Source organism: Gavialis gangeticus, unplaced genomic scaffold (genome assembly GCF_001723915.1).
Source record: "Gavialis gangeticus isolate Ggan-Ray unplaced genomic scaffold, GavGan_comp1, whole genome shotgun sequence".
Taxonomy (NCBI): Eukaryota; Metazoa; Chordata; order Crocodylia; family Gavialidae; genus Gavialis; species Gavialis gangeticus.
Window position 1 is genome coordinate 39,211,195 of NW_017729034.1, and position 26,667 is coordinate 39,237,861.

Genomic DNA, 26,667 nt, shown 5'->3' on the forward strand with positions numbered 1-26,667 from the left:
GTTGTGTTTGGGGGGGTGGGGTGGGAGGGTGGAGTGAGAGGCACAAGCAGGGCCAGGGGGCTGTGGGGGCTATTTTCCAACTGTACCCCCCCCTTCTCTGAAATGTGGATACTCAAAACTGTAATTGGCAAAACTGTGGTTGGTGAGGGAAACCTGTACTATAAAATAGGTATGGCATTTTTTCACTTTAGGCAGTCTCGTATATTTTGCAGGCTCCCTAACTATCAGCTTGCTGCTAGTTTAATTTTTTTAGTTGTTTATGGATTATTAAAAACCAACTACTTTAGCCTTTGACTACTGTCATATAGCATTTAATGGGTTAAAGTTCATTGTGTGAGGCCTGTGAGTAACATCCATGTTTTTAGTAATACTGAAGTGATGTTGTAAACCCAGGAAAAGGTACTGTGCTGCCCAAAAGCGTGTCTGAATCTATCCCAACGGTGCAGGAAGTCCAGTAAAAACTGTCATCTGCAAAAATCCTGACCTTGCATGATTTTTTTTTTTATATTGTTCTCTCAGGCTTGCATAATTGTCCTATTTAATCAGCTTGAAATTTAGACGGTAGGGGTGCCTGTAGACATGCAGGATGCATGCTCTGATGCACTGTAATTACAGCATGTAGGAGCAGACTTGATTAATTGAGTCTGCTGGAGCGTGCTAATTAGCATGCTCCAGCATCTTCAGCGTTTTGTGTATTCAGCATCCCCCTGCTTCAGAATGGCAGTGGGGGTGCTTTAACTAAGGCTTATTGAACAAGCTTGAGTTAAAGTGCCCCTGCTGCCATTTTGAAGCATGGACACTGAATACATGAGATGCTGCAGGCACTTAAAGTACAGCAGCTCTCAAGCTGCTGTAATGAAAGCACAGCTAATTACAGGTGCTCTAATTAAAGCACCTCTGCCCACCATCAGAGCACAGGTAAAGATGCCCTAAATCGGGGTTGGCAACGTTTTTGGGTAGAGTGCCAAAAATACCCCTAACCTTGACTTGTAAGAAGTTGGTGTGCCGGGGCAGATGGTAGAGGAGCCTTGAGGGACCCAATCCTTGTTGTGGCAGCGCAGCCCTGGCCCCTTTCCTGCCACCTGCCCCAAGGTGCATGTGCCAAGCAAAAAGCCTTCACATGCCACACTCTGGCACCTGTGCTGGGGGTTGCCTACACCTGCCCTAAATGATTAGTCAAGTAAATTAATTGAGTGTGTATTACCACCCTCTTGTGAATTTGTCATTGGAAACAGTGGCCCTTGGCACAGCATGCATATTTGTTTGATGCACAGAAAGCAGAAACTGATTTGCACTATTGGTGCAGTAAATAAAACTTCACAGTTTAGGAGGCTAGAACATACCCAATGCAACCGTAAACCACACTGTCATGTTGCTCCCATTGTTTTTATTCCTGCTTTTGAAATACAAGCTTTCAATTCAGTCTTGGGTAGTTTAAAATCTAGTTGGTGGTGATTTGTTTTTTGTAATAAGTTACATTTTAAATTATGCTAGAGCGTTCCATTACTTTAGCATATTCTGTCTTTTTTCTTGTAGGACCCCAGCTGAATGCACAGCTAGAAGGTTGGCTTTCTCAAGTACAATCTACAAAAAGACCTGCTAGAGCCATTATTGCACCGTGAGTATGAAATCTGTGCATTTGAAGTTTTTAAGGATGTTAAATCCTTTCTTTATCTTGACATTCCTTAAAGTAGTGTTTCCCAACCAGTGTGCTATGGCATTTTGGGCTGGAGCCACGCCCCCTGCGTGACTGGAGCCATGCCCTCTGCCTGCTGCTGCTGCAGACATGGACAGATGGGCGGCGTGGCTCCAGCCCAAAATGCTGGCTGGCTGGCCGGCCGTGTACCACTCCTCCCCGTCAGTATCCAGCTGGCTACATGCCACTCCATCTCCTCCAGTTCTGCGTCCGGTGTGCCGCAGTGCTTTTTTATATATGTAAGCATGCTGTGGGATGAAAAAGGTTGGGAAACACTGCCTTAAAGTATTGGTTTTAGTTAAGAGCATGTTTCGTGGACTTTAAGTATTTATAGTATCATGAAACTTGCATAAAATTTGTGCAAATAGATGATTACCTTGTCTGGACAAAGATGCTATGCTTTAAAACAAGGGTGTAGGTTGTAGCCGTATTGATCTAAGGACATAGGCAGACAAGGTTCTTTGGGTAAATCTGATATCTTTTATTAGACCAACTGAAATAGTTCTTTTTAGCAAGCTTTTGGGTTCAAATACCTTTGCTTCCTCAGACGAAGGGTATTTGAACTTGAAAGCCTGCTAAGAATTTTTCCAACTATTTGAGTTGGTCTAATAAAAGATATCAGATTTACCCAAAGAACCTTGTCTGCCTATGCTTTAAAACATTCATTTTCCCAGAAAGGCTGTGCCAATAAGCAAGGTCAAGGAGTGCATTATAATGATGTATGAAGATTGAGGCTTTTTGGGGCTAGGGACTGTGGTCTGTATTGTAGGCCCCTCATGGGGAATATGCCAACTCTGCAAGTATAGTTATATAGTAGTATAACTGGTATGAAATTGGCTATCTAAATTCTTTAAACAACCTTTGCTAAAGTGCTGTTTGAATTATGGATCAGTTCAGGCGTAATTTGCCTTTGCTATCATTTCTTTCTCTTCATAAAAAACAAATCCTGCAGTTATAAATATTTCTAAAATTTTGGTTTGGGCTCTAGACACGATCTGGTCTGCATTGGCATTTGAAGGCTGTCTTCAAAATGTTGAAATAAAATTTGATCAAGCTTTAAAAAAGGTTGATCTTTGATGTGACCCAGCCTGAATAATGGCCACAAATTGTTAGAGAGAAGGTTCAGGCTGGACATCAGGAGACATTACTTTACGGTTGGGGCTGCCTGGCTCTGGAACGGACTCCCAAGGGAGGTGGTGCTCTATCCTACCTTGGGGGTCTTTGAGGGGAGGTTGGATAGATATTTGGCTGGGGTGTTATGACCCCAGCACTCGTTCCTGCCCGGAGCAGGGGGTGGGACCTAACGATCTGTTTCCGATCCTAAGAACTACGAAACTATTATATATTTGAGTCCAAATAATAATTCTCTTCAGACAGTGAAAATGCCTGGAAACCATGGTTTAATATTCCTCCTTCTTCAAAAGAATGTGACACTAATGCTAAACTTCTAGGAAATACATGAGGTAATTGTCTTTTCAGTGTTCCAACAAGACCATGAACTTGCTACAGTAAAAGCTCTGTTATCCGGCATCCCCCGGGAATGGGGGATGCTGGATAACAAAATATGTCAGTTAATTGAGCAGCCCGAACAGGCGTCCTTGCACAGCATCACCGCCCCTCCTGCGGGCCCTGCAGGACAGGGAGGTGGGCCCCATGCAGCCTGCTATGCCCCAGGCAATGGGGGCTCAGCAGCGCAAGCTGCTTTACCCTGGGCCATGGGGGCTTGGAGAAACCAGAAGTGCCACGGTGGGCACTTCAGGTTTCACTTTACCTTACAAGCCGGCATGCTAGTTAATAGAATATGCTGGCTTGTAAGGTTCTGGTTAATGGCGCTTTTACTGTACTTTGCAAAATAACCCTTATTTAATACTGTAAAAGCCCTTATGGTTCACTGTGCTTGAGAGGGTGATTTTGAGCCTTATAAACCTAGTAACCCCATTTTCTTTGTGTTTCTTCATGTCTCTGGAAGTAGTGAACGAATTTGACTCAAATTTAGCCGCATGCAAAGATCAAAGAATTCACTGTTTTCTCTGCTGCAAGCCATGAACAAATACTGAAAGAAGCTTCAACTATAGTACGGTTTTGTAGCTGTCATACCCTAAAATCAAAGATGCCCTGAGCCATATAAACATGTTGATAGAACTGCCAGTTACTGCAAAATTCACAAACACTTATGCAAATGTCTAAATTACCAAAGTAACACAGGAGGTGTGAAAAGGAAAAGTCTCAACTGTTCAACTGTTTTTGCAGGAAAAAAAATCCTAGCTGTATTTTTAAAGATTCTAAGAAGATAGTAAATTCTAGACTGACTAACCAGCCCTAAGTAGCTTTCTGTTTACAGGATAGATTAGAAGAAAATGATGGCAACATTATGGGAGCTATTTCTAAAAATATATTAAGATCAAATTAAAGTTAATAAAGGTAGATGAGGCATAAGATGAAAGAATAAAATAGGTCAGTGCTGTGAGCAGATAGAAAATGGTAGGACAGACACCATGGAACATCAGGATAGTTTAGTTACAGTGATTTTATTTTTTTAAATTAAGCATGCCTTCTTTATTTATAATGATACCACAAGAGATATTGTAAGAAACTGGACCAAAGTCCTACTTACAACACTGGGGTCTAGAGAACAGGGAACAAAACTGAGACAAGAAACCTGGGTTCTTTGTCCAGCTCTGTCTCAGATTTCTGTTTGTCACCTCCCGCAAGTCGTTTCACTTATCTTTTCCCTCTGCTTTTCCACCTGCAGAATAGGAAATAACTAATAACATGTTCTTGGAAAATCAGGCATGGAGAAATGCCTGTCATAAGCCTAGTCATGTTCTGGATGCTGATGAGGAATGCTTTTCACCCTGTCCTTCTAGTTAATTTCTCCTTAGCTTTCACTGTTCTTATGCTAATTTTCATTGATTTTTTTTTTCCTACATTCATCCATTCTGTGGTTGATGTATCCTTTTCATTGCCAGAGCATATTTCTAAATTAACTCCAGACCTACCCCTTATTACCTATTGTCCTTTCAGTGCCACATCTATCCACCTTTGTCTTGTTCTTTCCTCACTATTGCCTTGAAATCTTGAAAAAGTGTAGTATATTGATAGACATGAAGACTCAGGTACTCATGGATTTGCTCCAGGAGGAATGGCCAACCTGTGGCACAAGTGGCATGGGCAATCTTTGTGTGTGGCATGTGGCAGATCAAGGAAGGAGCAGGCAACATAGTGGGAGATGGGGCAGGGAGCAGAAAGAAGAGCAACAGACTGGGTGGGAAGCGCAGAGCAGGAAACAGAAGCAGAGTCATGGATTGGTTAGGGAAAGGGATTAGAGTGGCACTTGGGGTGCCTGTACACAAGTACACAAGCTGCTCCAACACGCTGTAATTATAGGGCGTCAGAGCAGACTTGATTAATCAGGTCTGCTAGTGCGTAGTAATTGCCATGCTCCATCCAGCCTCCAAGTCTGGTGTATTAGTGTCCCTATGCTTCAAAATGGCAGCATGGGCACTTTAACTAAAACTCATTCGACGAGCTTTAGATAAGGTGCCCAGCGGCCATTTTGAAGTGCAGGGACACCGATACACGAGATGCTCCAGGTGCTTTAATTAGAGCAGCACTCAGAGCCACGCTAATTAAAGTGCCCCACTCCCACCCCCCAGAGCATGTGTAAAAACATCACTGGAGAGGGTGTAGGGCTTAATTTGAGGCATGCCAACCAAAAATGTTGATCTCCACGGTGCTATGATATCGTTCTATATATATATAGGGCTTAGTCCATCTGTCTGTGTGTCTGTCTGTCCGTAACACTCTTTAAATGTGAATAGCTTGAAAAATGAGAGAGAGAGAACATTTGTGTCTTCAGAGAAATTTCTTTGCTAAACCTTAGCATTTATTTAGTGACCATGTCTGGATGATCCCAAGTTCCAGAATTGGGGAAAAAAGTGAGGAGCTATGGCTGTTTCTACTGAACCGCTCCTGGGAGGGCAGCCGGGAGGACAGAAGGAGGGACCAGCTGAGGAAAAGTGGAATCCGGGCAGAGGTGTGAGGCAGTGGGTGAGCGGCAGTGACCCCATCCTGAGCCCTGAGCAGAGAAGGAGGTGCCCGGTGGTGGCGTGGAGGAAGCCCCAGGGAGTGGGTGGCTGTTGTGAGGCTTGTAGCTCACTTGCCCTTGCCCAGCAAAGAGGCGTGTAAGTGGTGCCCAGGCAGCAGCATGGGTGGGTGTGCCTCCAGCCTGCTGGAATGAGAGCAAGTGCAGGAAGGGACTGGTATCTTCAAATGTTCAGCCTATTTTATTTAAGTTTTATAAATATTTAATTTATTTAGTAAATGTAAAAAGTAAAATCTATCTGTTTGTTTTTGTTATTTGAAATTCATCCATCATTCTTGACGGGCAATTTGCTAGTATATAAATAATATACAGCTTGGTTAGAACTAGAAGGTTGTCTTTCTTTGGGACAATGATTATAAATGATCATATATGAATAGAAATCAGATAATAGTGTACATATAGTATTATTTAGGATGTCATGTACCAGTTATTCTTAGGAGTTGTGCATGACTTACTTGCCATTTTCAGGTTAACTTTTTCTTTGTGCTACTCTGAATCTCCACTAGTCTCTTGCACATTCCTTGAGAAACTATCACTTTAAAGAATACATTTTTAGAATGCTCTGTAAAAATACATCCCACATGTACCCAAAACTATTTTTTTTATAATAGTCAGTCCTGATAAATGATTGCCAGTTTTTTTTAGATGTTGCTATTTCTGTAATTGTTTAGTACATTCTTATTTAAATTGCTTAGTAATACGTTTATTCTTAGACACAAATGTTTTAATATTTTATAAAAATTATTTTTTAGCCATGCAGGATATACTTACTGTGGGTCTTGTGCAGCCCATGCTTACAAACAAGTGGATGCTAACATCACGTAAGTAGCATTAATAGATCTCTTCTCTGTATAAACTAGTTTAAGTGGGAAACATTTCCTGACAGCATTGTTCAAGCTGATGGTGTTACCAAATGTTGAATTCCTAGCTAATCATTTCAAAATAATTTTGTGGGTTTTTTTCATTATTTTCACATTTCAGACATTAAAATAGTCCTCTATAACAGTATTAATGAAAATACTTACCACTTTGTTTTTGAAAATAGACCCATTATCAGAAAATGAGGCCAAAGTAAAAGGGAAAATATATTTAAAGATATGTTTCCCTAAGTATTTTATGTAGAAGTTATTTTACTTTGAAATTGACTGGGAATTGCCTCTGATTTTTATGTAGTGTTTTATTTCTTTTTTGATTTGCCATTTTTCAGAGATTTGAGTTTTATTAAGAGCCTGAGCTGTTTCTTCTGGCTTTATGATTCTGTGACACTGTGTCCAGTTTGGACCTCGCACTTCAAGGTGAATGTGGACAGTTTGAAAAGAGTCTAGTGCAGAGCAATACAAATTATTAGAGTCCTGGGAGGCGAGACTTAGGAAGAAAGGCTGAAAGAGCAAGGGGTTTTTAGTCTGGAGGAGAGAAGACTGAGGGGAAATTTTTGAATACTTGAAGGGTGATTACAGAGAGGATGGAGATGAGCTTTTCTCTGTGACTGTAAGAGATAGGACTAGGAGCAATGGTCTCAAGCTTCAGCAGGGGAAATATAAGTTGGAGAGTATGACAGTGGTCAAGTACTGGAACAGGCTACATAGAGAAACTGTGGAATCTCCATCCTTGGAAATTTTCAAGAGCAAGTCAGAGGGACCTTAACTTGGCTCAGATGGTTTAGTCAGAGATGAACCTTCCTTGAGCAGGGGGCTAGACTAGATGACCTTGTGAAGTCCCTTCCTGTCCAACTTTCCTGTCAGCCTGTGATCAGAAAAAAAATAACAAAAGTCTGATATAATTAACATTCTCATTCTTTGCAAAATATTCTGAACAAAATTAGGGTGTTGGGTTTTTATAAGAAAATCTGTTGATAATCAGGAATGTTTCATGGAAACAAGTTCCACTCCCTCGATGTAATGGCTGAGGTGTGCTAGAGTTCTGGATAAATTCTGAAGCGAGACAATGTAGCATTTTGCCACTTTTTTCATTTGCTTTGCTGAACCACTGTATGTGCAAGAAACAAGCCAAACCTGTCAGCGTCTCCCCACCCTGAAGCAATTGTAGGTTTTTCCTATGCAAAAGCAAAATAAGTTATATGACACTGTCTATACAGTACATAAAAATGTGAGAGACTTCTCAAAACCTCATGGCAGAAAAAACTGACCCCTAATTGAAATAATGATTACGCATTGATTTTTTCCCCAGTAAAATAGAGGTTGCAGTTATCAACAGTATTGTAAGAAATGGTACCTGTAAGACAGCTGGATGAAAAACTGGGCTTGGGAGAGATTTTTGCCATTGGGGAAAGAGCTGGCTTAAATTTAACTTCAGGAAAAACTCAAAGCTAATCAGAAGCAGCTTTCAGTAGCTGTTAAACTGTCGTTTTTCTCCTCCACTGAGGACACGTGTCTGGCAGCTAACTTCGCTGTCACATTAGGTTTACCATTCTCATATTTGGCCCTGGAGATGCAAAGGTCAGCCAGATCTTAACTTCTTGTACTAACACAGATTCATGAAGAAATCTCATCTGATTTGCATGTTTGTATTAATTATGCTTCTGTTGTTCATTATAGTAGGAAAATTTTTATTCTTGGGCCTTCCCATCATGTGCCCCTTTCCCGATGTGCACTTTCCAGTGTGGACATATATAGAACACCTCTGTATGATCTTCGAATTGATCAAAAGAGTAAGTATGCAGTAAGCTTTTGTCTTACGGACTGCTGCAATGTGACTAACTCTTTGGTAGTATGTAAGACCACCAGTCACAGACCAAAACTCCAATGTTCTGACCACTGTCCTTACCCTGAGGAGCTTAGTAATAATCATGTTAGACTACTCGGATTGCTAGAAACTAGGAAGTTTGATTTTCTTTTTTTTCACAGAAGTCATCAATCATGTAAAGCTAATACAGATTTCTGCTGTTTTCAGTGTAGAGTACAATTCTTGGAGCTCTGTTATGTTTTAATGTGTTATATGCAAAGCATGAAACTTTTTGTGTCATAAAAAAACCAGGAATGCTCAAAAATCTAACCACAGGACTACCTGATGTAAGATCAGTAGGTACCTTACTGAAGTAGGTACTTCCTTACTGATCTCAAAAGTCTTTTTTATGCTTCTGAAACTGAGTCCCCACACACTGTTCACCTTTGTTTATTCCCACCCAAACAAATCATGTGAGAGGAACTTGGCATTGAAAACTGTTACAGTAAGGTGGATCTACCCACTTCAACCCATTGCATAGTTCTACTAGATATGTTTTTTTGCAGATTGATTAGAACAAAGTACCTGACAATTGACATAGATTCAAGTGAGAGAACAAAATGTCTGCATGCATGCATGCCAGTTCATAAGACTTGATAAACTACCGCTCAGCTTACTAGCAGAAGACTTGTGGTACTTCAAAGACTATAAATTTTATAAAATAGGAACATTTCAGAATGAAGTAATATATAAGGTCTGTTTAAGAGACTTAAATAGTTTTGGGCAAATATTGTCTTTGTCAGTCGACTGTTTTTAATTTGAGAATTCTCTTGCAGGGAACTGGAACAAGGCATATCTGTGCTTTGTATTATATGTAGAGTGGAAAGTTTTTTCTGTGTTGTCATTTGTTCCATCACAGAATAGGCAGAGGGAGGAGTTCGAGGAAAATATCAGTAATTTACAACTATTATCATACTTTTAACTGCATTAACAGGTAGAGTATAGTTTCATAGTTGGTAGGGTCAGAAAGGACCTGAGCAGATCATCGAGTCTGACCCCCTGCCATGGCAGGAAAGAGTACTGGGGTCAAACGACCCCAGCAAGGTGTTCGTCTAGCCTCCTCTTAAAGACCCCCAGGGTAGGAGCCAGCACCACTTCTCTTGGAAGTTGGTTCCAGATCCTAGCTGCCCTGGCCGTGAAGTAGCGCCTCCTGATATCTAGCCTAAATCTACCCTCTGCCAGCTTGTGATTGTTATTCCTGGTCACCCATGGCAATGCACGGGGGAACAGGGACTCCCCCAATGCCTGCTGCTCCCCTCAGACTAGTTTGTAACAGGCCACTAGATCCCCCTTCAGCCTTCTCTTGTGGAGGCTGAACAGGTTCAGGTCCTGTAGCCTCTCCTCGTAGGGCCTGCCCTGCTGCCCCCTGATCATGCGAGTGGCCCTCCTCTGGACCCTCTCCATGTTGTCCACGTCCCTCCTGAAGTGCGGCGCCCAGAACTGGACGCAGTACTCCAGCTGCGGCCTGACCAGTATCGCATAGAGGGGGAGGATCACCTCCTTGGACCTGCTTGAGATGCACCTGTGGATGCATGACAAGGTGTGGCTGACCTTCCTGAATGCATCCCCACACTGCCGGCCTATGTTTATTTTGGCATCAATGATGACTCCAAGATCTGTGTTTTTCTGCCCCACTAATATATAATTGTATACTTGGTGAAAACCTGGAAATGCAGAGATTATGCAGATGAGCAGACACTTGGTTTTAAAATGTACAATGATTTATGTTATTTCTAGAAAGCTTCTGAAAGGTTCTAAAACTGCTGCTGTTTTACCATGTGCTAAGTTTTTAAGATACTGATATATATACATTTTCTAACAGGTTAGAAGCAACTTATACTTATAATGAGAAAATTACTTAAAATGATTTCGTGGTCATAGTTCTGAATGCAGGTGCTTTTGTTTAATTGTGCCACTTCTGATATAGTTTGCTTGGTAGGATTTTATTTTAATGAAGCATTTTATTATTTTTAAATTTCTTCAGTTTATGGAGAATTGTGGAAGACTGGAATGTTTGAGCGTATGTCTCTACAGACAGATGAAGATGAACATAGTATTGAAATGCATTTGCCTTATACTGCTAAAGCCATGGAAAGGTACTTTGGCCAAAAAACTGTGCAATGACTGAAGTCATGTACTTGAATTGTGTGTAATTTGCAGAAGGAAGAAGTAAGGCTTTAGTGGGAAAATTTATAATATTTTACATTAAAAATTCAAGGAAAAATATGGATTAGAGGCTGGGACTTCCTGGTCAGATAGAAACAGGGAGAAGAGCAAACAACTGAGTATTCAAATTTGAATGATCTATACAAAAATCACATTTTACATTTGTTTGAATAGGAGTGCTGTGGGGGAAAAACTTCTACTGGTCCTAGATTTTGTTTTGCCTTGCTTTAAGGCTAAAAGTGAATTTTTATTTGAGAAACAAGTTTAAAAATAAATATTCATGAGGGTATGTATTTCAAATGGAATAAACAAAAAATCCTGCTATTTAAACACACAAGTGGAAGTATGCTTGTTCTGAGATATGTAAGATATGACTTAATTCAGGGGTGGATCCAGCCCACTGATTGTTTTATTTGGGGCCTGAGTAATACCACCACATGGCAGGCCCTGGGTGAGCCACGCTGGAGCCTCCATCTCTGCTGGCAGGTGGCATGGGCTACTGGCACCGCAGAGGACACTGGGCGGAAGCAGCCCTACCCACCTGCCTGCCTGGCACCATGCAGGAGTCTGGGGGATGGAGTCCAGCCTGCATAGGCCTGTGGAGCCAGCCACCTCTGGGGGGGAGCATATGTATGTTTACGTGTGCAGAGGTTAAAGAACAAAACAAAACAAAACAAAAAAAATGCATTACCGGAAGATGCAGTGCATTACTTCAACCCAGCTCTGCAGCATCTTTAAAAACTGGGCACTTCAGCAGGGCTTTTTGGAGCCTTTATCTAAAACTAATTCAATCAGCTATTAGATAAAAGCGCGAACAAAGCCCCACTAAAACGCCTGATCTATACAGACATCGGGCAAACTGGGTCCAGCTAACACACTGCCTCTTCTGGGCATGTGCTGGGCTTGGTGTAGGAGCTCGTGCAGTTTAAAGTGCCGTTTTTGTTTTTTAAACATCTGCAGGCAGCCTGTTTTACTTATACCTATGGTTGTTACAGATGGTCAGTTTTGAATAATATGACTGAAAAATCAGGAAAAATTATTTTGGTTGATTCGTAGTTGGGCTCTTTGGGTAAAAGTCTCAGGGTGACAGGGCCTATAGTGCCTGAGGTTTGTGCTGACTCTAATGATGGCTGAATTAAGGGTTGTCACACTTAAGGCTTGCAGGCCGCTTCTAGTACATGGAGATGTTATGTGGGGCAAACAGGGCGGGGGAGGGGAGGGTTGGGGCCCACTACTGAAACCTGGTGGGCCCCAATGGAGGCTGGATGCCTATTGGTGGCAGGGTTGAGTGACAGCTGTGTTAACCCGCACATCTGCTTCTGCCACTGCTGCACACTTCTGTCCCCACGTCCAGCCTGTGAGGAGCCCTGTGGTCTGGATCTGGCCTGGGGGCAGGGTGAGTTTGACACTGTTGGCTTGGTTAAACTTTGGTGTGGGTCAGTTCTGCTGCTTATCTATAGAGGGGTATTTCAGTCTTGTTTATAGTCCATTTCTTTGTTGTTTCTCTACAGTTGTGTTTTTTCTGTTGGTTAAGGATATTATATATCCCAGCAAAGGTGAACTATGTGTTTTGCAGGGTTTTTTGTTTTTTAGAGATTGTAGAACAAGAAAAAATTGTCAAGGGAATTTGGAGAAGGCTCAGTACTAGAACTACTTAGATCTCTTCAAATTACCAGTATTTCAAATTGAAAGCATCCTTTTAAGTGTTGGGGTTGTATAATTTCAGCTGTTGTATTACAAATAACCTTATTAGAAATTATTCTTAAATGACATTTTTTTTCTTTTTCATATAAGCCATAAGGATGAGTTTACCATTGTTCCTGTGTTGGTCGGAGCACTGAGTGAGTCAAAAGAACAGGAATTTGGAAAACTCTTTAGTAAATACCTAGCAGATCCTAGTAACCTCTTTGTGGTTTCTTCTGACTTTTGCCATTGGGGTAAGTTACAGACCTTTCTATTATAAGAATTTGTAGCTATGTTTGAAGAGGTCCTTTCTTTAACCATATTGAAGGTGTTTAGAGATCTTTGCTAAATGTAAACTTTAAACTTGAATGCCTTTCTGCTTTCTGTAAGGCTAAAAAAAAAATAGGCAAAATAGTTTGTCAGTCTTTGAATTCTTAGTGGGCTGGGGAAAGTGGTGGAGCATTCTAGGTCTTCTGTACTTCTCTGCACTTTTATAGCCCAGTAAAAATGTTTTATATCTCCTAGCTCTTAATGTCTTTCTGTTAAGGATCTCAAAATGATTTATAATATGTATAAGCAAACTAATTTATTAGGCTTTACAAAAATCCATAGAAATCAGTGGTCCACCTATTTTGTAATAGGTAAACTGGAGACAGATGAATTGCCTAGGATTATCCAACTGGTTTTGAAAACAGAGCCAAATATAGAATCCAGGAATCCTGGATTCCATGTCTTTCTGTGAACTACCCAGTACCTTTTACCTGTTTTTTTTTAATGACTGGTTACAGGTGAAAAGTAGTTCTCCAAAAAAAAAAAAAAACGGTACATAAATAATTGAAAATGAGGCCTGGAATGGATCTCAGGGGGTCATCTAGTCTAACACCTTGATCAAGGCAAGATCACCCCTGTCTAAAACATCCTAGACAAGTGTTTGTTTGTCTGACCTGTAGTTAAATCTCTCCAGTCTCTCTCTATAATCTGTCCCAATGCTTAAACACCCTTATAGTGAGAATGTTCTACCTAATATCCAACCTAAACTTGCCCGGCTTCATTGTAAGCTCATTACTCCTTATCCTGTCCCCTGCAGGCACAGAAAATAGTCTATTAACATTGTATTTATGTAACTATTCTTCAGGTACTTGAAGACTAGTACCAAATCTTTCTTCAGTCTTCTCTTCTCCTGACTAAATAATCCTAAAGTTCTTCCAGCCTTTACTTGCAAGTCATTTTCTAGACCCGTAGTCATTTTTGTTACAAATGATTTTTGTTACTTTCCATGTTACCCAAGATGTGCTTCCTTTTTTGCATTCAGGTCATCTTTGTTAATTTTACTTATCTCAGAATTGTGGAGCCAGTAGAGCTATGAAAGGATGACCTGGATTCTTTTTAAAATTCTGATGTTATCTTTATCATGGCTGCTTTTGGGCAAGCAGAAGAGAACACCTTGTTTTTTCAGGTTGCACATTTTTGCGGGGCTGGCAGTCAGACACGTCTATTTACTTGTGAACTGAGGGAATTTTGATGTGAAGACATGGGTAGGCAGTTAACACATTGTGCCAGTAGTGGCATTTTATACATAGTCATTTTTCAAAGTATAAGTATCCCTTAAAGGCATAATGATTGCCTGGAAACACAGGGGACTGAACTCCCTGGCCCAGGATGTCTCTCAGTCCTGTGTTCCTAAGTGGTTTTGGGGAGTGTCTGTACTAATGTTTGGATTCTCTCAGTGGAGTAGAAAGTTATAACAGAGAAAGATTGTTACTTTATGAATATCATAAATCCGATTCTGATACGGTAGGGAGCATTTTAGCTACCAGTTTAGTTTGTCCCTTTTTATTCTGTATGTAACTTTTGTTTGAAGGTCAAAGGTTCCGTTACAGTTACTATGATGAATCCCAAGGAGAAATTTATAGATCCATTGAGCACCTAGATAAAATGGTAAGTTTTCAGATTTGGGGGAACTAACTGTCTGAAAAAAAGAATCTGTGCATGTCTCTTGAACCTTTCTAGAATCTAATAAAATATTCAGGAACAGACATGCTGCATATGCATTTTCTCCTTTCACTTGCCATAAACAGGGTTTTTAACAATTGTATTACATTCAGTAGTTTGGCAGCTGGTATTGTACATTTTACTGAGTGTGCACAATGTATTGTGGGTGGAATCTTGCAAATATTACTTCTGAAAATAGATGTATACCTGACTGCCTGAAATTCCTTCAGTGTACATGTGTGTAGGAGAAACAGTGAGCTTTATGACTCTGAAGCAGAATATTCTGGTAGCTCACACGTATAGTAGTGCTGGTTTAATTTGGCAGGGATCTTACCTGTGGTGTTGGTGATGGTTTCAACAGGCTTAATTACTCTAAGTGGAGGGGAAAATGTGGAGATTGTGCAGATTAAGAAAACAAAACCATTCCTATTCCATTGGGACTGCCCGTTTTCTTCCCTAGATGTAGAAGGAAATGATTTAACCTAAAAACCAACATGTACTTAAAGCATAATGATTAAATCCAGATGCAAGTATATACAGAAACTGAAAATGCTTGTCTTTCCTTCCAGCAAGACTTGGATGATTCCAATATTTCCTGAAAATCAAAAAAATTCTGCAGGGGTTTTTCTAAGGTTCTGAAGTGTCTAGTCAGTCAGCATCAACTTTTTGGAAGGAGTCTTGGAGCCTTTTATGCCAAATACTCATGGTTCTCTTAGATTCATATATCCACATTACTCAGGGGAGCAATAGAATTAAGAAAAATGACTTCAAGGATGCTGCCAAGTTCAGCATTGTGAAGATGCAGAACATCTGTTCCAGCCTTTCAGAAAATGTTATTGAGACATTGCTAGAGGTTCATCTCTTTCAGGTTTCTGTAAACTTCCAACATGCAGCAGGATTAAGAATCTTTGTGAATTTGAGACGTGTGCCTTTATCTGGGGGAAATAACTAAGTCGTGTTTAGAAGTTCTCACTCTGACAAGTGAAGTGCGAGTACTGTATGTTGGGTGGTGACCTAGGTTAGCTTCTGACTTTATTTACCAGCTGCTATATAGCAATAAAAGACAGAAAATATACTGAGTGATTCCCAGTGTATTTTTCTGAACTCCTGTAGTTGTTGTAATGAAGTTACTTGCTCATGAGCACAGAGGAATTTACAAAATAATAGTTTGACTACTATGGAGAAATGACAGATCCTCCTCTAGAGGAAAACAGTTTAAAAGAATACTTAAAACTTTGTGAGGTACAGGTGGGGAGCTCTTTGTCACGCTGAGGAAGGTGTCTCTGGCCACAGTCACTGCTTGGGATGGCAGAGAAGAAGGAAAACAGCTGTGTTGTAAGGAGAGGGGTTCATGGAGGTGAAATCCTGTGTCCCTGAGGCATAACATTGCTGTGTGCCATCACCTGCCAAAAAGCAAAGGAGGAAACAACACTGGGTGGAAGAATGGGAAAGCTCTTTTTTGCCTTAGCACAGAAAGCTGGAGGTTGCCTAACCAGAGCATGTTGCTGTCTAGGATTGAGAAAAAATGCAGCATTCTGGAACTTGACAGCCTCAATTGTCTGTAGTTAGGGAGAAAATATTTGAAGGTACTTGTTTTCAAATTCCATTGTCAAAAGTAGCTCCACTTTTGTAAATCAGCAAAATAGATGCTATTTGTTTTAAATTATATAGCTGCTCAAAATATGACTAGATATGCTTCCAAGCTTGGCCTGACTTCAGTAGGTTTTCAATACGCATTTGGACTATACTGGACCTCTTTAGTTTGGCTTACCTAATCCTGGCCCCATCAAGCTCAGATACTCTGCTGGGTTCCATGGGCTTGGCTTGTTCTTGACTAGATGGAGAAAGCAGCAGTTCTCTTTGACCACCTACAGTATTTGGGGGCCTAGTTAAGATGTCCCTTAAAACAGATAGGGGGCAAAGGGTCATAGACCTGCACTCTCCTTTCTAATATGTTTTAATAAGCAAGGAAGTGTTAATAAAGTGTCACTTTTAAACAGCTCTTGCTAGGCTTGCGAGCAACTGATTTTTGTGTGAGAGATGCTCAACATCTCTTGAGGCCATTGTTCCAGACTCAAGCAGGCATCACTGCATTTATTACACTCTGTTTTCCAACACTGTTTTGCAACCAGAATAGCTAGGGATTATTTTAGAAGTTATGATTTTGGAAGACAAAAATCGCTCCTGGTGCGATCTAGTGCAGGGCCCAGCTGGGCTGCCTCCCACCCCCTGCTGGATCTTGTGCTGGGGATGGGAAGTCAGCCCAACTGGTCGGAATTTTTCAACTTTTGAAACATTTCGACCAGCCTCATTTTGTTTCAAGGCTATTTCGAGGGCCTTTGTTTTGTTCTGATTTTGCCGTTTCGACCTCAAAATTGGTTGAAATAGTGTTGGAACAGAACAGCCGACGAAATTTCTCACAGCCCTAGCAGGCAGTAGATAGGGGAGGGAAGAAGATGGCAAAGAGTAACTCAGCGTAAGCACAGTTCTTAGTTGTTGGTTGTTTGTATTGAGAAATCACCTGTGCATAAAATTCTGAGTTAGTGCTAACTGATTCCTTAACTACAGAAATAAGATTTGGCGGGGGGGGGGTAGATGGGGGAAACGACACGGGACTTTATTTTTTAAATTCTTTTTATTGTTTTTATTTTTTGCAAAGGAAACATTTTTAAAAGATTTGTTTAATAAAAAAGTGGAGACTGATGGACCTCTGAAGAGTTTTATGCTGAAATCTCAAAACTGATTTTAAAGGTTTAATTTTGCTTGAAATGTCAATCTTAGCATATTTAAATCACAAAATTGCTACTGACATCCATAACTCTATAATACTTGTCAAAAGAGAATTGTTGCTTTGCAAATCTTGTTCAGCTTTTTAAGCTGTTAAATGCTGCCTGTTGAAGTTATTCTCGCTTTTCCCCTTTGGCAATATTCCTGGAGCATCTTTTTCTACATGACTGTACAAGCATCTGTTTCCTGCCATTCACTTTTTTTCCCATCAGGAGTGGTAGAGTAGTAATTAGATCTTTTACAGCATTTTTTTTCCTTACTGTGTCAATTAAGACAAGACCCAATTTGAAAAAAGGTAATTAAGGTATGGCAGCTTACACCAGGTTTCCCCTGTTAATTTCTGAGATTCACGTTTGCAGACAGCAAACTTTTGAATTGTCTAGTTCTTTTCTTTGGTAGGTATGTGGCAAAGAGTTGATAATTTGGTGGAAGTAATTCCTACTGTACCCTGTTTAATCAGAGTCATTTTCAGTCTCATTTGGATTTTTTTTCTTTAAATCTGTTACTGCATTGCAGTACAGTGATTTGGGTCTGTTAATGCTCATCTTCTCTCTTCTAACCAACATCAGATGTATTTAAATATATGATAATCTGTTCCTGTAGGGCAGAGGTGACCACCCTGTGGCGCATGTGCTGCAAGTAACACAGGCAGCCTCTATGTTTGCCATATGGGAGATTGGGGACAGGACAGGCAGTGTAGCGGCAAACAGGGCAGGAAGCAGAGAGCAGAGCAGCAGATCAGGCAGGGAGCACAAGTCAATGAGAAAAAAGCAAAGCAGCAGATTTGGTAGAGGAAGGGGATCAAAATGGCCCTCAAGGACAGTGCAGGGCTGATTTGTGGCGTGTCTGAACCACTGCTATGGGGAGTCCCAACATATTTGTAAGCCAGCTTCTTATCTCAAATCTCATCCATTTGGGGTTTGGTTTTTCCCCCCTATTAATAGGATGGAGACCCTCAGAATAGATTTTATTCTTTAATAATTTTGGAAGCTTTTTCTCAGCAGTTGTGTGTAGCAGATGCACAGTCTGTGCATCCTTGGAATTGAGGATGATGTTGCAGTACTCTCCTCCTGCCAGTGGCTTACCACACACTTCCTGAGCTTTTGGTGGGAATGCATTCATTTTCATATCCAGTCTTCACCCACCTCACATTTTCTTCAGATATAGTACTAGTTCTTTCACAGGCAACTGGTAGGGGGGGAATATGGGGGCGGGGCGCACATACCTCCCTGAGATTGGCCCCCTGGCTCGGCACTGCTCAGGACATGACAAGTTTTTTTGTCACGTGGACCAGCAGCGTGTTGCGGGGGGCACTAAGCCATGGCACAGAAGTATAAGAGTGGATATGGGGCTTTTGGCCCAGGCCCACCCACAAATTGTGCCCAAGGAGGCATCAGTCACCCCTGAGTTCTTTCACAGTGATAGAGAAGCAAAGGTGCAGCTATATCCTCTAGCCCCCCACAAACAGATGCAAGGAAGAAAGCCTCTGTTTTGGAAGAAGACTGGCTTCCTACTGACAGAGATGATAACTGTTACTACTACTGACTTCCTCTTTATTGCCTCCTGATGAGGAAGGTACTTTGTCTGCTCAGAAAGCATGCACTTAAGCACGCTGGAGTACACTGACTGTTAAAAATTCTTCAGTAGGGTGCATGTTGGGCGTGGGTGGGGGCAGGTTTTCTGAAATGTATATTTTGGTCAGTTCTCCTAAGTAGACACGGCTGTAAAGGCATGTATATAATTAACATGGCCAGAATATAGTTTACACCACATTGCATTTTTAGCAGCCAGTTAACAATAATCTAAGATTTTGTTTTGCTTTGACTAAAGGAGACCCCTAATTAAATACCTTTTGCCACAATCCTGTGAAGTAAGAATGGGAGGGCATACAGAGCATTCTGCAAAAATGTTTGAAAGGTAGTTCCCTTTGTTCATGACTAAACACTTCTCCATGATTCCTCATTTCTGTTACATTTGTATGTTTGATACTTCCATCAAACTTAATGGAGGTATACCCATGGAATAGAAAGAAAAAATTGATCTTTCATAAATATAACATTTTTTCCTTTTTTGAAATCTTGCTAGATCTCTGTCTTAATACTGAAGAAAAGAGAAATTTTACTTGTTGAATTGCGGTGGTGGTGGTGATTTTGAAAATTTTGCTAATTAAAACATGTTGTCTCATCATCTCTTTCACTTTTAAGATTTAATATACAAACTGTCCAGTTCTCAAGTAGCCTGGTCCAAAATTAAGAGTGGCTAACTATGGGTACTTTGAGACCTGATTTTCAAAGATGCAGTATACCTTCAGTTCACATTTTTTTTCATTGACATTGTGGGTACCCAACACTTGCAAAAATTATATCCTCCTGGCACGATGGGTAGAGCACAGAGGAGTTGAGCCACCCCAAATCAGTAATTGCTTACCTGAAAAAATTCTCTAAACCAGGTCTAATTTTTTCCCCCTACAAAACATGTAGCATGTGTAGCCTGTAGTAGAATGCAGCTTTTACTAGTGTTCATTAGTGACCTGCATAACTCTAAATGTTCCACAGTGGTGTTTCTTCCGTCAAAATCTGCTTACTTGGCATTCTGATAAATCCATGCCCATTAGTTGAGACAGTTGCTAAATTGTCTGTGCAAAGGACTTTTCAGTGACTCATGGCTGTGAAATAAATCTCTTGGCTCAGTACAGTTTGTGTACTATGCTTATTTTTAAAACAATTCATGAAACAGTGGTTTTCTTGTTATATTTGCAACTATATTCCAATTGTTTAAAATAGGGATGGTTGCAGTTGGAATGTTTCATTTCACGTGGCCATGCATTTAAGTTTGATTCTGCTTTATACTGCTGTACAGTGTGTAAAACTTGACAGGCCACAGAGTTAGTTTATTTTCAAATAATCTGTCACCAATGTTCAGCAGTAAGCAAAAGTTCGCACCATTCAGCAACTGTAAGGCAAGCTGATTACAATCTATATGCCTGTTGGTACTTTGATTGTGTCAGCAAAGGTTGGCATGAGTTTGGAAGTGAAAGGGACAGAGAGTGCCTCTTAAATCCCTTGAAAACAACAAGACAGTTGCAGAATTTGACTGTCTTTTGGGTAAGAGAACAGTTGTACGTGTAAGCAGCATACTCATCTCCCTTCCCTTCAGCGCTGTTAAAGGCCCTTCACCTTCTTAACACTTTGTTATGGTGGCAACTTGAAAGGCTTTGTTAATCACACATTCTCCTCTTATTCTCCACTTCTTTCCCATCCCTTCATATACAAAAGCAAAACTTGAGAGAACTTTCTGTATGAAAGAATGATCTCTCTTCACTGTGAACCCCTTTCCCTCTCCATGACACAGTGTTTAGTTCTTCTTTTCCTCTCAGGTACAGATAATAGAATAAGGCTAGGGACAGACATTCTAAAAGCCTGAGTCTGAATTGATTCAATTTTTGCAGGTTAGTCTAACCTGGCTAGGCTGAACCAGTTTGTAATCGCCAGAGCAGCCCTCCTTTCCCTTTCCTTCCATAGTGCTGAGCTGGGGGCGGGGGGGGCCAGGCCCTGGCAGGGTGGTCTGATTAGGGAGGGTTTCCCTCCTGACCAGCCAGGGAGCCAGCGGGGAGTTGATAACAGAGCATTTAGTTACACATCAGGGAGTTAAACAGGCAGTTGTTACCATTTAGCACACCATCAAGCAAAACAAAGGCAACTTTTTTCAAGGAACAAATGGAGGGGACATTACCAGCTACCTGTTCAATAGCTCCAAAAAGCCCTAAGCCAACACCGTCTTGTCTGCCTTTGTCCCGTCTCCCACACCACGGACTGTAGCCAGCATGTGGTATGCTAGCTAATGCTGAGAGGCCTCTAAGGCAGAGGGGAGGGGGGGAATCCCTGCTTGAGCAGGGAATGGTGGTGGTGGCGGGGGTGAGCAGGAGGATGCCAGGCAGACACTGCTGTACCTGCAGTCTCTGCTGGAGCTGTAGCTAGAGAGCAGAGGGGAGGAGCCAGCCCTGCTGGGCTGGAGCAGAGAGCAGAGCCCTGCCCAGGTTTACAAAGCATCTGGGATGCTGGGGGACTCTGATTTAACTTAAACCAGTAAGGGATCTGGGACAGACATTGCATAAACCAGTTTGACCCAAATCAGTTAAGTCTGATACTACATCAACCAGGTTTATCTCAAACTGGTTTCAGCCATTTTCAAACTGGTTTATGTACACTGAGCATTTGTTCTGTTACACATTTAAACCAGTTTCTGATCACTTAAATCAGTATATGTGTAATGTCTGTCCCTAGCCTAAGGGTATACCTCTTACTGAGTTGGTCAGCAGTTGGACCCCAGTAACCTGTTGCAGATTTCAAATGGATTAAGTAGTTGTCAGAAGGGGAAGGAAGCACAATATCTAATACTGTCTGGTGAGAAGCTGCCAGAGAACAGCTGTGGGAGGCAGAATCTTTGCCTATAACAGGGTTAGATTTATATTAAACTGTCTTTCATTTATTTGATTTGAATTATATACTGACAAGGAAAGAGTTGTCTTTGCCTGGAACACTGGTATGATCCTATTTAAACTTGCATATACATCAGTGTTTAGTGTAGGTGAATAGGCTTTGTTCTCGCATAGATTTTCTGCCAGCCTGGGCCTTGATGCTGCTGCTGTACAAAAAACCCTATCAGGAGTGAAGCTGCTCAGGGAGCAGAGCTATATAGGAGTGTGGGGGTAGGCATTAGGAACAGTATTAAGACAGTCATTCATAGTGCATTTCTGAAGATGTGAAGATAGCTCCACATATGTCAGATCACTGTCAAAACCTCTGTCTATATACAAGTATAAAATGCCGCTCATTTGCATGAGACTTCGTTGATTCAGACTTGAGCATTTGAGAAGGGAGGGGAGGGAGATGTAGTTGTGATAGATAGCAACTGTAAAGTGCCTATATTTCTAAGGAAATAGTAATCATTGCTATTGATTCTTTTTCAGGGTATGAGCATTATAGAACAGCTAGACCCTGTATCTTTTAGCAATTACTTGAAGAAATACCATAATACAATATGTGGAAGACATCCTATTGGGGTATTATTAAATGTGAGTACAACTGTCTGTTAAAAAAAAGTCTTTTAAAATTTGTTTAAATTTTTAAGCAAAATTGGTAGCTCTGAGATTGCAAGTCCAAATCCAGTTTATTTTCAAGTGTTCTCAGCTGTCTTTGTTTTTCTAGCATGGTACATTGGCAATTGTGCATTTTTCCAGGGTTAAGATTTTCAGAAGAGCCTGAGGGAAACAAGGCACCCAGTTCCACTGAAGTGAAATGGGGAATAGATGGTTAATTTCTTTTAGGCACTTCAATTTTCAGTCCTAGTGACAAGTACCAATTTTCACTTCTGAATTCATTCTAATATTGAATCTACCCCCCCCCCCCGCAAAACCCCCCAACAAAACAAAACAAAACAACCCTCCAAAGTCTGTCTTTGTATTTTCTGTCTGGCGACCTTGAGGTCTGACTGTGTCTCAGATTTTACAAATGTAATGGAGATAGTCCAGTAACATAATGTGGCTTTGCAAAGGTCAGCTCCTAAATTTAAAAGGAACAATTATGGGTCCGTCTCATTCACAGCTGGTATGCTTTGGGTGCTTTGTGCCCCTCTAGTGATGCAGTGCCAAGATAAACCTTTACTGAGCTGGGTCATTGGTATTCATAGCATTGCTGGAATGGTGCAAATCAGCTGAAGCCACCCTAGCAAATTTAGCCTTACATAAAAATAAGAAGTATATCATTCCTTTTTAGCAGAGAAGGTTTTATTTCTTTGGAGGTTGATCTCTGGAGAATATGCTGAGGAATCTCTTTATTGTGGGAGCATGTGATTAGATTAGGATAGGATACATGTAATAAAGCTAAACATTATGGTGGTGCACATATTCCAAAAATAGTATGATCCTTTGTATTTAAAGTGGAGTTTAGAAATAAATCTAAGTAGTGTTCCTTTCTTTCATGTCTTCTCATGTTACATCTTCAGATGTCTTTTTTTTGCTCCATGTTTTTCTTTCTCTTTAATGGCCCATCTGCCTCAAAGTCATCAAGCTCTGTCATTCTCCTTAGTTATGGCTGTCTTGCTTAAATTTCTAGCCCCCTGCAAAACAGGGTTTTTTTCTCAGAAGATGTCATATGTTCAATCATTTTAGCTTTTTTGAGCAAAGGTGTTGCAGGAAGTCATGGAGTCCTGCTTGAGTGGAAGGATTGAGAGCTAGAAATTAGGAGAAGCCCGATCGCTTGAAATATCTCACAAATAATTTTTTCCTTACACTTTTTTTTGTTTCTCCTAGGCTATCAATGAGCTCCAGAAGAATGGAATGAATATGAGCTTTTCATTTTTGAATTATGCCCAATCAAGCCAGTGTCGAAACTGGCAAGACAGCTCAGTGAGTTACGCAGCTGGAGCACTAATGGTCCACTGAAACTTTGAATACTCAGGGATGGCACCTGCACACACTCTCTATACGGGGTCCCAGCCTAGCCCTTGCAAAGATACAGTTCCTGGTCTTTGGGTATACTGAAACCTCAAACTAATAGAACTCTCTTCTTTTCTAGTAGGTGTAGTCCTTCCTTAGTTTCAACTCATTTAAAAATGCTTTCTTGTTTAGGACAATGGAAGAAAGGCTGGTGTCTGTCAATATTTTGTGATTTTAAAAAGTGATGAAGATTGTAAAGGCATGGTGGCAGACAGTCCTTAAAAGTACAACATGTAAAGCATTTACCATATCCTAAATTTGCACTCTTTGCAGACCTGTGCACATGTACTCAGCTTTCAGAATAGTTTTGCAAGTTGTAAACAGAAAAAAGGGGTGGAAGCTTTTTAATAAAAATGCATTTATAAATGATCCTGTATTAGAATATAATAAATCTCCAGTATAGTCAGTTACTACCCGTGTTGTACAACAGATATCTTCTATTTTAGTTGCTAATAAAGGGCTACACAAACCAAAATAGTCTGATTTAAACTTATTGCTTTGTGTTCTGTATGTGAACTGCTAATCATAACTTCATTTCTTCTCAGCTTTTATGCCTGATAAGGAAACTCAACCATTCTGTAAAGTACTTTTAGAATGTATTTTATATTCAACATTTGTCATGACTGTCATTTACAGAATTTTTTTACCTCAAAGCTGCAATATGAGTTCAGCTTTGCAAATGTTTTTTTAAAAACTTTTGTATTTTTAGTGCTTGTATTTGTTTCACAGAACAACATATAACATTATCTTCTAACTTATGATACAAATAGTCAAAAAACCCAATTTTGGTGATTTTTTTGCTTGAAGCTTATTAAACTAAAATGAATACACTACTTTACTTGCCTTGATTTAAGATTGAAAACAGTAATCTACAGATGAGGTGAATCTGAAAACTCACAGATCATAAAGGCCACATCAGATCTTAAGGATCTGAGTGGGGAAAACCCTCACATTTGAAAGTTTAAATATTGTTTTAAAAATGTGTTCCAGTATCTTAAAACATCACCACATCTTATGGGTTTCTTGAGCTTTTTCCAATGAAAATATGAATTGTTTGTTCATTTAGCACCATTTTGGAAGACTGTTTTGTTTAATAAGTAGCACAAACTGTGATGGCAGTAGTTACTCTTTATCTAAATGGAGTTAATATTCCCTGAGCTGTGATCTAAAGTAGGCAGCCTTTACGTTTGTGTTATACTTGGCTTGTGGTGGAGCGAGGAACATTGATAAATAAGATCGAATGACACTTCTGAGCATCATTGCACATGATGTCTCCAGCTTAAATTGTGCCAGATGTGATGTTTTCTGGAATTTTGGGAATTGATATGTAGCTTGGACACTACTTGCAGCAATAATGCCATACCCGTATTTTTCTTTGGATGGTCACCACTTCTCTTATATCAGGTGAATGCTCCATTTATAAAAATGAACTACTTTACAGATATTTCTAAGCCATCATAAACTCCAAACATTTTTTGCGTGTTTTCTCTCTGTTTGTTGCCTTGCTGCTTTGACCTCTTGAAAACTTACAGCAGCAGACAGAAAACTGTTTTGGGCTATCAAAGAAAAACAGAAATATGTAAAAGTAAAATTGAATTGGTAGTCACTTATAGTTTCAGAGGTTTCTGACTGTGCCTTATTTATCAGAGATGATTTTGTCATTGAAATTAACACATTTCTTTTAAAAAAATTTATCAATTCAAGGATTATTTAGAAGTTGAATTTGTCATCCATAATACCAAATGTGACATTGAAATGTGCAGTTATTTGAATTGATTAAACATATCCTTTCTCCATAAGGTAAATGTAGTAATAACCTTTAAATACAGATATTTTTAAGTTGCATCTCTGCTCTGTAAGAAGATATTTTTGTTTTCTTTGTTTTGTTTTGTTTTTTTAAAAAAACAACTGGAAACTTTCCAAGGAAAATCTGACAACCATTTTACTCAGCATAGTGTTCTGAAATATCTCTCAATGACACCACTTCTTACCACCTGTAAACTATGTAATGTATTTCAGAATAAAGTTTCTAATTAAAATCAGAATTTCTGAGCCTACTAATAACACCAGCTGTGGCAGTTCAGGAACCTGGTCAAAGGGAAAGAATACTGAAGCAAGTGAAAACTGGGTTAAAAACTAAAGAACCCGAAGTGGGGCAGCCTACCTCATTTGAGGGCAGCAATGTATTTCCAGAATATATTTAATTTTTTTTGGTCTTGATGATGATGATTGCTTTTTTTGCTGTAATAACTTGAAAATTTTCCTGGTGCCTCAGTGTTTTAAATACGTCAAGGCAAAATTTGTGTCCAGACACCAGAATCTTCACTGAAGACCATATTGTTTCAGCTCAACCAAGGATCCTTTTCTCATTCAAGTATGGGCAATATGCTCTTTGAGATAAATCCTGATTTGCTATATATACTTGAGCAGGTCCATTCACTTTTCTTGGATTATGCATGTGAATAAAATGAGCAGGGTTTGACACCTTTTTGGTCACAGTAGACGTGTATACATGAGACACTAACTGCGCAGTAGTAGTGCATCGCAGCCCAAACAGTGCTAATATGCTATCTCACAGTATTATTAGACTGTCGCACAATAGCATCACTAAAAAGACGTTCAGCAGCACTAGTGCACAGTAACTCTGGTTACTGCAAATTTAATTTAGTACTTGTATAATCAAGTATTAAATAAATGTGCAGTAACCACTGCGCATTAATGAATGTGTAGATGCACACAGTGAATACCATTTAAAGGAAAACATTCTTCCAATAAGTGCTTGGTATATTGGATAATTGGGTAAGCACTCAAGATGAAAATATTTCTTGGAGGATTTTTCAATTTTTGTTCTTGTTTGTTGTTTTCCTTTAGAGTGCTGGTCATTAGGAGTTTGTTTTTTAAAAGGAAATATTACTACAGGATTTTTATTCTTGGATATACTGCTTCCACCATTGAAACATGGCAAAAGTGATCTACCGAGGCTCTAGGGGTAATTGTAAT

General features: G+C 40.1%; 1 protein-coding gene across 3 annotated transcripts in view; it reads left to right on the forward strand.

Annotated features, from left to right (window-relative positions):
* The window catches only part of MEMO1 (mediator of cell motility 1), a 51,774-nt gene extending 26,222 nt beyond the window's left edge, over window positions 1–25,552 (forward strand). For all 3 annotated transcript variants that reach the window (XM_019527054.1, XM_019527053.1, XM_019527055.1), the window contains 8 exons: window positions 1,537–1,618; window positions 6,554–6,622; window positions 8,357–8,469; window positions 10,528–10,639; window positions 12,504–12,646; window positions 14,254–14,330; window positions 22,141–22,245; window positions 23,482–25,552. In XM_019527054.1, coding sequence (XP_019382599.1) covers window positions 1,537–1,618; window positions 6,554–6,622; window positions 8,357–8,469; window positions 10,528–10,639; window positions 12,504–12,646; window positions 14,254–14,330; window positions 22,141–22,245; window positions 23,482–23,613 — 833 coding nt within the window. In that variant the 3' untranslated portion in view covers window positions 23,614–25,552. The remainder of the gene's footprint in view (window positions 1–1,536; window positions 1,619–6,553; window positions 6,623–8,356; window positions 8,470–10,527; window positions 10,640–12,503; window positions 12,647–14,253; window positions 14,331–22,140; window positions 22,246–23,481) is intronic.
* Window positions 25,553–26,667: the final 1,115 nt, after the last annotated feature.